Source organism: Oncorhynchus gorbuscha, unplaced genomic scaffold (assembly GCF_021184085.1).
Source record: "Oncorhynchus gorbuscha isolate QuinsamMale2020 ecotype Even-year unplaced genomic scaffold, OgorEven_v1.0 Un_scaffold_2393, whole genome shotgun sequence".
NCBI classification, from domain to species: Eukaryota; Metazoa; Chordata; class Actinopteri; order Salmoniformes; family Salmonidae; genus Oncorhynchus; species Oncorhynchus gorbuscha.
Window position 1 is genome coordinate 65,001 of NW_025746918.1, and position 10,104 is coordinate 75,104.

The window sequence follows — 10,104 nt, forward strand, 5'->3', positions numbered from 1 at the left end:
TTGTCCTCCAGTTGTCCTCCTTTTGTCCACCCCGGGCGGCTGTGTCTGCTGGGATGGACAACTGTCATTAACGTATAGCCTACTTGTTGGATGGATTGGATGCTTTGGTGACTAGCTGTAGACTAGTTGTCTAGTGATGTTGGTGTCTGGTGATATTGGTGTCTAGTTGTCTAGTGATATTGGTGTCTGGTGATATTGGTGTCTAGTGACATTGGTGTCTAGTTGTCTAGTGATATTGGTGTCTAGTGACATTGGTGTCTAGTTGTCTAGTGATAATGGTGTCTAGTGATATTGGTGTCTAGTTGTCTAGTGATATTGGTGTCTAGTGACATTGGTGTCTAGTTGTCTAGTGATATTGGTGTCTAGTGACATTGGTGTCTAGTTGTCTAGTGATATTGGTGTCTAGTTGTCTAGTGATATTGGTGTCTAGTTGTCTAGTGATATTGGTGTCTAGTGACATTGGTGTCTAGTTGTCTAGTGATATTGGTGTCTAGTTGTCTAGTGATAATGGTGTCTAGTGATATTGGTGTCTAGTTGTCTAGTGATATTGGTGTCTAGTGACATTGGTGTCTAGTTGTCTAGTGATATTGGTGTCTAGTTGTCTAGTGATAATGGTGTCTAGTGATATTGGTGTCTAGTTGTCTAGTGATATTGGTGTCTAGTGACATTGGTGTCTAGTTGTCTATTGATATTGGTGTCTAGTGACATTGGTGTCTAGTTGTCTAGTGATATTGGTGTCTAGTTGTCTAGTGATATTGGTGTCTAGTTGTCTAGTGATAATGGTGTCTAGTGATATTGGTGTCTAGTTGTCTAGTGATATTGGTGTCTAGTGACATTGGTGTCTAGTTGTCTAGTGATATTGGTGTCTAGTGACATTGGTGTCTAGTTGTCTAGTGATAATGGTGTCTAGTGATATTGGTGTCTAGTTGTCTAGTGATATTGGTGTCTAGTGACATTGGTGTCTAGTTGTCTAGTGATATTGGTGTCTAGTGACATTGGTGTCTAGTTGTCTAGTGATATTGGTGTCTAGTTGTCTAGTGATATTGGTGTCTAGTTGTCTAGTGATATTGGTGTCTAGTGACATTGGTGTCTAGTTGTCTAGTGATATTGGTGTCTAGTTGTCTAGTGATAATGGTGTCTAGTGATATTGGTGTCTAGTTGTCTAGTGATATTGGTGTCTAGTGACATTGGTGTCTAGTTGTCTAGTGATATTGGTGTCTAGTGACATTGGTGTCTAGTTGTCTAGTGATAATGGTGTCTAGTGATATTGGTGTCTGGTGATATTGGTGTCTAGTGACATTGGTGTCTAGTTGTCTAGTGATATTGGTGTCTAGTGACATTGGTGTCTAGTTGTCTAGTGATATTGGTGTCTAGTTGTCTAGTGATATTGGTGTCTGGTGATATTGGTGTCTAGTGACATTGGTGTCTAGTTGTCTAGTGATAATGGTGTCTGGTGATATTGGTGTCTAGTGATATTGGTTGGCTGAGAATAGCTTTTTGCCATTCTCAGTGCAGGTGGTACATAAAGCCCTGAAATCCTTAGATCAGAGAAAGCCTGCAGGTCCTGATCTTCTTGATCCCTGCTTTTTAAATCTACCAGCTGATTTCATAGCCGAACCACTTACATCTCTGTTCAATCTAACCCTGGAATGTAATGACATTCCAAAGATCTGGAAATCAGCATTTGTCCTACCACTTTTAAAAGGGGGAGATCCAACTCTATTAAATAATTATAGGCCAATCTCAAAGCTGTCACCCCTGGTGAAAATACTTGAAACCCTTATGAGTGAACAGCTAAAATAGTTTTTATATACTGACTCTATTTTATTAATGTACCAATCGGGCTTCAGGAAGAAGCATAGCACAAAACAGCAGTGTCTCACTTTTTATTGATCTCTCTAAGGCTTTTGATACAGTTGATCATGCTATACTAAGGCAGAGATTGTCGAGTGCAGGTCTTTCAGAGCATGCAGTTGCATGGTTTGCTAACCATCTGTCTGATAGAACTCAGTGCACTCAAGTTGATGGGCTCATGTCTTAGAGCTCCCCCCCCCTACTTTGTGCAATTTCCGCCTGAAGACATACCCAAATCTAACAGCCTGTCACTCAGGCACAGAACCAAGGATATGCATATTCTTGGTACCAGTTGAAAGAAAACACTCTGAAGTTTGTGTAAATGTGAATTGAATGTAGGAGAATATAACACAATAGATCTGGTTTGGATAAAACAATGGAGAAAAAAAACACATCTTTATTTGTTGTTTTTTATCATCATCTTTAAAATGAACAAGACAAAACAAACATTCAGATAGGATGCTGGGGACAATTTCTGTGGTAAATATAAGAGGACAACAGTACTTGTGCAAAGTTTCAGAATGATAACTTCCAAATTGAGTGTGCTATACATGACATTTATCATGAAGTCACCCAGGTGTCCCACACAAGTAGCCCAAATGTACCCAAGTGGCCAAATTGGTGAAGGTATACATTTTGATGGTATTCTAACCCCCCCCCCCAAAGAATTAAGAAACATACATGAAAAAAATAATAATAGGGAAACAAAGTAATTATTGATTAAAAAAATAAATATATACACATTTACAAATTAACATGGGTAACTATTTACACACTTTCAATATTTAAAAGACCCTCAGTCCTCTATCAAATCAATTTATATAGCCCCAGCCTAAAACCCCAAACAGCAAGCAATGCAGGTGTAGAAGCACGGTGGCTAGAAAAAACTCCCTAGAAAGGCCAGAACCTAGAGGAACCAGGCTATGAGGGGTGGCCAGTCCTCTTCTGGCTGTGCCGGGTAGAGAGGAACCAGGCTATGAGGGGTGGCCAGTCCTCTTCTGGCTGTGCCGGGTAGAGAGGAACCAGGCTATGAGGGGTGGCCAGTTCTCTTCTGGCTGTGCCGGGTGGAGATCACAGTGGTTGTAGAGGATGCAACAGGACAGCACCTCAAGAGTAAATATGAACAGTTTAGGGTTCCATAGCCGCAGGCAGAACAGTTGAAACTGGAGCAGCAGCACGGCCAGGTGGACTGGGGACAGCAAGGAGTCATCATGCCAGGTAGTCCTGACGCATGGTCCTAGAGCTCAGGTCCTCCGAGAGAGAGAAAGAAAGAGAGAATTAGAGAGAGCATACTTAAATTCACACAAGACACCGGATAAGACAGGAAAAGTACTCCAGATATACAACAACGCCCATGCCCTTTTGGCCCTTAGGCACATCCATGCCTGTACAAATATATTTGTGTAGATGAACACTTGGTGTAGTGGTGCTGTAGCCAGCAAGCTCCTTGATGCTCCCTCTAATGTAGACTGATTGGAGGAAGCATGCTGGCTGTGTTGAGATGTATGGGTTTGTATTCTATACAATACCATTTTATATACAGTGGGGCAAAAAAGTATTTAGTCAGCCACCAATTGTGCAAGTTCTCCAACTTAAAATGATGAGAGAGGCCTGTAATTGTCATCATAGGTACACTTCAACTATGACGGACAAAATGAGAAAAGAAAATCCAGAAAATCACATTGTAGGATTTTTAAGGAATTTATTTGCAAATTATGGTGGAAAATAAGTATTTGGTCAATAATAAAAGTTTATCTCAATACTTTGTTATATACCCTTTGTTGGCAATGACAGAGGTCAAACGTTTTCTGTAAGTCTTCACAAGGTTTTCACACACTGTATATTGGTGTTTTTAAATCACTGGTGAAGGATTTTGAGGCTGATTCCCTGACCTGTCAATGTTTTTAATTTGCTGTTTTATACTCTTGTGAATTCAATGGTTTTTACTAGATTACTTGTAGTTTTTCATGTTGTCTGTCTGTAATTTGTTTTTAAGGACTTGGTGCTGCCTATCTTGGCCAGGACGCTCTTGAAAAAGCGATTTTAATCTCAATGATCCCTTCCTGGTTAAATACAGTGCCTTGCGAAAGTATTCGGCCCCCTTGAACTTTGCGACCTTTTGCCACATTTCAGGCTTCAAACATAAAGATATAAAACTGTATTTTTTTTGTGAAGAATCAACAACAAGTGGGACACAATCATGAAGTGGATATTTCAAACTTTTTTAACAAATCAAAAACGGAAAAATTTGGCGTGCAAAAGCAAACAATAGTATATCAAAGGATAAATCTAATGCGTTGGAATAAAGGCAATCAAACAAATGTTGAAGTGTTGAAGTTCAAAGCAAAATGTATAGGTAAAGCAGCTTAGCTGAGAGAGAAATTCAGCGATACTGAGTGGACAGCCCCGCCACGTAGAAATACATGGTTTAAACCATGACAGAAACGTGGGGGTGTTTGTTTTATTTGGACGATTTTGATGTCGTATTTACCACTACATTTTAAACAAATAGGAGAATGGTGAAATGAGCGTAATGTAGAGACCCCCTACTCTTTTGTTGTATTTAGGGGAGCTAACGTCTCATTTAGGAGAGCTAACGTCTCATTTAGGGAAGCTAACGTCTCATTTAGGGAAGCTAACGTCTCATTTAGGAGAGCTAACGTCTCATTTAGGAGAGCTAACGTCTCATTTAGGAGAGCTAATGTCTCATTTAGGGAAGCTAACGTCTCATTTAGGAGAGCTAACGTCTCATTTAGGAGAGCTAACGTCTCATTTAGGAGAGCTAACGGAGAGCTAACGTCTCATTTAGGAGAGCTAACGTCTCATTTAGGAGAGCTAACGTCTCATTTAGGGAAGCTAACGTCTCATTTAGGGAAGCTAACGTCTCATTTAGGAGAGCTAACGTCTCATTTAGGAGAGCTAATGTCTCATTTAGGGAAGCTAACGTCTCATTTAGGAGAGCTAACGTCTCATTTAGGAGAGCTAACGTCTCATTTAGGAGAGCTAACGGAGAGCTAACGTCTCATTTAGGAGAGCTAACGTCTCATTTAGGAGAGCTAACGTCTCATTTAGGAGAGCTAACGTCTCATTTAGGAGAGCTAAGGTCTCATTTAGGAGAGCTAACGTCTCATTTAGGAGAGCTAACGTCTCATTTAGGGGAGCTAACGTCTCATTTAGAGGAGCTAACGTCTCATTTAGGGGAGCTAACGTCTCATTTAGGGAAGCTAACGTCTCATTTAGGAGAGCTAACGTCTCATTTAGGAGAGCTAACGTCTCATTTAGGGGAGGTAACGTCTCATTTAGGGAAGCTAACGTCTCATTTAGGAGAGCTAACGTCTCATTTAGGGGAGGTAACGTCTCATTTAGGAGAGCTAACGTCTCATTTAGGAGAGCTAACGTCTCATTTAGGAGAGCTAACGTCTCATTTAGGAGAGCTAACGTCTCATTTAGAGGAGCTAACGTCTCATTTAGGAGAGCTAACGTCTCATTTAGGAGAGCTAACGTCTCATTTAGGGGCGGTAACGTCTCATTTAGGAGAGCTAACGTCTCATTTAGGAGAGCTAACGTCTCATTTAGGAGAGCTAACGTCTCAGTCAGTGGATTTAGCCCCCCCTGCCTCCCCCGTAATTCACACCCTGCTCTAACATCTCTCTTCTGTCCAGACGGTGCCCAAGCCCATCGCCCTGGAGCCCTGTTTTGGGAACAAGGCCGCTGTCCTCTCCATCTTTGTCCGTTTACCCAGAGGCACCGGGGGCATCCCCCCGCCCGGTCAGTCTGGTAAGATACAGGAATACCCTCCTCCTGTCTATGTTTTCTCTGTCTGTCTGTCTGTCTGCCTGTCTGTCCCCCAGTCTCCCCCCAATCTTCCCCCAGTTTCTCCCCAGTCTCTCCCCCCAATCTCCCCCCAGTTTCTCCCCAGTCTCTCCCCCAATCTTTCCCCAGTCTCTCCCCAGTCTCTCCCCAGTCTCTCCCCCAGTCTCTCCCCCAGTCTCTCCCCAATCTCTCCCCAATCTCTCCCCAGTCTCTCCCCCAATCTCTCCCCCAGTCTCTCCCCAGTCTCTCCCCCAGCCTCTCCCCAGTCTCTCCCCCAGCCTCTCCCCAGTCTCTCCCCAGTCTCTCCCCAAGTCTCTCCCCAGTCTCTCCCCCAGTCTCTCCCAAGTCTCTCCCCAGTCTCTCCCCAGTCTCTCCCAAGTCTCTCCCAAGTCTCTCCCAAGTCTCTACCCAGTCTCTCCCAAGTCTCTCCCAAGTCTCTCCCCAGTCTCTCCAGTCTCTCCCCAGTCTCTCCCGTCTCTCTCCAGTCTCTCTCCAGTCTCTCCATTCTCTCCCCAGTCTCTCCCCAGTCTCTCCCGTCTCTCTCCAGTCTCTCCATTCTCTCCCCAGTCTCTCCCCAGTCTCTCCCGTCTCTCCCCAGTCTCTCTCCAGTCTCTCCAGTCTCTCCCCCGTCTCTCTCCAGTCTCCCCTCAGTCTCACACACACCTCCTCTAGACACACACATCTCCCCCAGTGACACACACACCTCCCCTAGACACACACACCTCCTCTAGACACACACCTCCTCTAGACACACACACCTCCTCTAGACACACACACACCTCCCCTAGACACACACACCTCCCCTAGACACACACACCTCCTCTAGACACACACCCCTCCTCTAGACACACACCTCCTCTAGACACACACACCTCCCCTAGACACACACACCTCCTCTACACACACACACCTCCTCTATACACACATACCTCCTCTAGACACACACACCTCCTCTAGACACACACACCTCCTCTAGACACACACACCTCCTCTAGACACACACACCTCCTCTAGACACACACATCTCCCCCGTGTAGATAGCGTAGTCCTATAGCATAATGGTAATCATGTATTTGAATGGTAAATCTTTATTAAATATCTGTGTAAGATGTAGCGTATCTACAATACAGGTGAATGAGTATTAATCATTAGGAGGGTGTCCCTGCGTTCAGATCTGGTTTGGGATGATTCACAGTCTGTTTCTCCTCCATTTGGGATGATTCACAGTCTGTTTCTCCTCCATTTGGGATGATTCACAGTCTGTTTCTCCTCCATTTGGGATGATTCACAGTCTGTTTCTCCTCCATTTGGGATGATTCCCAGTCTGTTTCTCTTCCATTTGGGATGATTCACAGTCTGTTTCTCCTCCATTTGGGATGATTCACAGTCTGTTTCTCCTCCATTTGGGATGATTCACAGTCTGTTTCTCCTCCATTTGGGATGATTCACAGTCTGTTTGTCTTCCATTTGGGATGATTCACAGTCTGTTTCTCCTCCATTTGGGATGATTCACAGTCTGTTTCTCCTCCATTTGGGATGATTCACAGTCTGTTTGTCTTCCATTTGGGATGATTCACAGTCTGTTTCTCTTCCATTTGGGATGATTCACAGTCTGTTTCTCCTCCATTTGGGATGATTCACAGTCTGTTTGTCTTCCATTTGGGATGATTCACAGTCTGTTTCTCCTCCATTTGGGATGATTCACAGTCTGTTTGTCTTCCATTTGGGATGATTCACAGTCTGTTTCTCTTCCATTTGGGATGATTCACAGTCTGTTTCTCTTCCATTTGGGATGATTCACAGTCTGTTTGTCTTCCATTTGGGATGATTCACAGTCTGTTTGTCTTCCATTTGGGATGATTCACAGTCTGTTTGTCTTCCATTTGGGATGATTCACAGTCTGTTTGTCTTCCATTTGGGATGATTCACAGTCTGTTTGTCTTCCATTTGGGATGATTCACAGTCTGTTTGTCTTCCATTTGGGATGATTCACAGTCTGTTTGTCTTCCATTTGGGATGTATTTGATGGTACTCATCAACATCATTTGCATAGAAGAAGCAATCTCTTATTTTATATAATTGTACGCTGTCTTTAATGTCTTCATTCATGATGCATGAGCCACTTTGCTATGCGCTTTGCGCACACAGGAAGTTCGGTTGGTGAAGCTTGACACGAGGCAGAGATATTTTTCACCAGTATCTCTGCTTGAGAGAGAGAGAAAGAGATGATGAAGTGAATGAATCAAGTTCTTGGTGACAATCAACTTTGAAATTAGCATATTTTTGCCTCATCACAAACAAAGTACTGTTAACGTCAGCTAGCTAGGAAAGTTAGCCTACATAGCTGGAAGCTACCGCTGTCATCTTGCATTGTAAAACATTGTTTTGTGAACATTAATGAACCGTTTCAACATTTCTTAATGCCGGGTTACATTTATTGAAGATTATTAACTTCTGGGCAGTCGAACATGATGCAGCCCGGACTCCCAGAGCAACAGTTCCTCGTCAACAGTTCCTCGTCAACAGGTCTTCGTCAACAGGTCCTCGTCGACAGGTCCTCGTCGACAGGTCCTCGTCGACAGGTCCTCGTCGACAGGTCCAGGTCCTCGTCGACAGGTCCTCGTCGACAGGTCCAGGTCCCGTCGACAGGTCCTCGTCGACAGGTCCAGGTCCTCGTCGACAGGTCCTCGTCGACAGGTCCAGGTCCTCGTCGACAGGTCCTCGTCGACAGGTCCAGGTCCTCGTCGACAGGTCCTCGTCGACAGGTCCTCGTCGACAGGTCCTCGTCGACAGGTCCTCGTCGACAGGTCCTCGTCGACAGGTCCTCGTCGACAGGTCCTCGTCGACAGGTCCTCGTCAACAGGTGCTCGTCAACAGGTGCTCGTCAACAGGTCCTCGTCAACAGGTCCTCGTCAACAGGTCTCGCCAACAGGTCCTCAGGTCGTCAACAGGTCCTCGTCAACAGGTCCTCGTCAACAGGTCCTCGTCAACAGGTCCTCGTCAACAGACAGGAGAAACGCTGACAGACTTGATCCTCTCTCATTTAGTAGACGACGTGAGGCACAGTTGACAGAAGTATCCGAGTACGGAACAATTTTTTTCGTATCTGAAAAGTGTATCTATACCGTACAGCGCTAATCCTTCTTGTTCACTTCTGCAAATGGCTGCCTTCTAAATTAAAGTGCCACTAGCCACCACTGTATCCTAAGGCCCATTTGGTTTATGATGAACATATTTGTCCTAAGACATCACTTCCTGTTTGCTAATACATTTTTTATTTTTCACCTTTTATTTAACGAGTCAGGTCAGTTAAGAACAAATTATTTTTTTCAATGACGGCCTAGGAACAGTGGGTTAACTGCCTGTTCAGGGGCAGAACGAAAGATTTGTACCTTGTCAGCTCGGGGATTCGGTTACTAGTCCAACGCTCTAACCAGTAGACGACCTGTCTATCTGTCTGTCTGTCTGTCCATCCGTCTGTCTGTCTTGCTACTTATACATCACTTCCTGTTACTAATACATCACTTTCTGTCTCTGTGTAGGTCTAACGGTGGCCTCGGCCCTGGTGGATGTGTCTCAGCAGATGTGTCTTGGTTACAAGGAGAAGTCATGTGGTCTGAGGAACAGGAAGCATCACCCCTCTGCACAGCCCTCCACCTGTATCTGACCACACCCCCTCCCTGCCCCTGGACCCCACCCTGCCCCTGGACCCACCACTTCCCCTGCCCCAGAGACTATAACCCCGAACAGGAAGCAACACCCCTCTGCACAGCCCTCCACCTGTATCTGACCACACCCCTCCCTGCCCCTGGACCCCTCCCCTGCCCCTGGACCCCACCCTGCCCTTGTACCCCACCCTGCCCCTGGACCCCACCCCAGAGACTATAACCCCGAACTGAAGGAAGAGAAGGAGGGAGAAAGGGGAGAGGACAGCCATCCTCCTAAAGGCTTCCCAGTTGACACCTGGTGCACCACAGCACCTCGTCCGAAGAGAGGGACCACGGCTTCATTGCTGCTCGAGGAGAGGTGTTGTTGTCTGTCTGGTGTCCACCCGGGTGTAACTAGTGATGGTAACAGTCTCCTGTTAGAATCTGTCCTAGGGTCAGTTTTCCTTCTGTTTTCTTCTTCTGGTGAGACCACACAGCTGCTCTGGTTCTCCTCTCCTTTCTATGCCCCCCCTCTCCACTTCTGCCCTCTCCTCCCCTTGTCTTCCCCTCTCTACCCCCTGCCTCCCCTCTCTACCCTTCTCTACCCCTCTCTACCCCCAGCCTCCCCTCTCTACCCCTTCTCCTTCCCCTGCCTCCCCTCTCTACCCCTCTCTACCCCCTACCTCCCCTCTCTACCCCTTCTCCTTCCCCTGCCTCCCCTCTCTACCCCTCTCTACCCCCTGCCTCCCCTCTCTGCCCCTCTCTACCCCCTGCCTCCTTCTCTACCCCT

General features: G+C 45.6%; 1 protein-coding gene across 1 annotated transcript in view; it reads left to right on the forward strand.

Moving 5' to 3' along the window:
- Positions 1–9,452, forward strand: part of LOC124025730 (attractin-like) — a 56,575-nt gene extending 47,123 nt beyond the window's left edge. Inside the window, exons 3-4 of the mRNA XM_046339067.1 lie at positions 5,517–5,631; positions 9,210–9,452. Coding sequence (XP_046195023.1) covers positions 5,517–5,631; positions 9,210–9,334 — 240 coding nt within the window. The 3' untranslated portion in view covers positions 9,335–9,452. The remainder of the gene's footprint in view (positions 1–5,516; positions 5,632–9,209) is intronic.
- Positions 9,453–10,104: the final 652 nt, after the last annotated feature.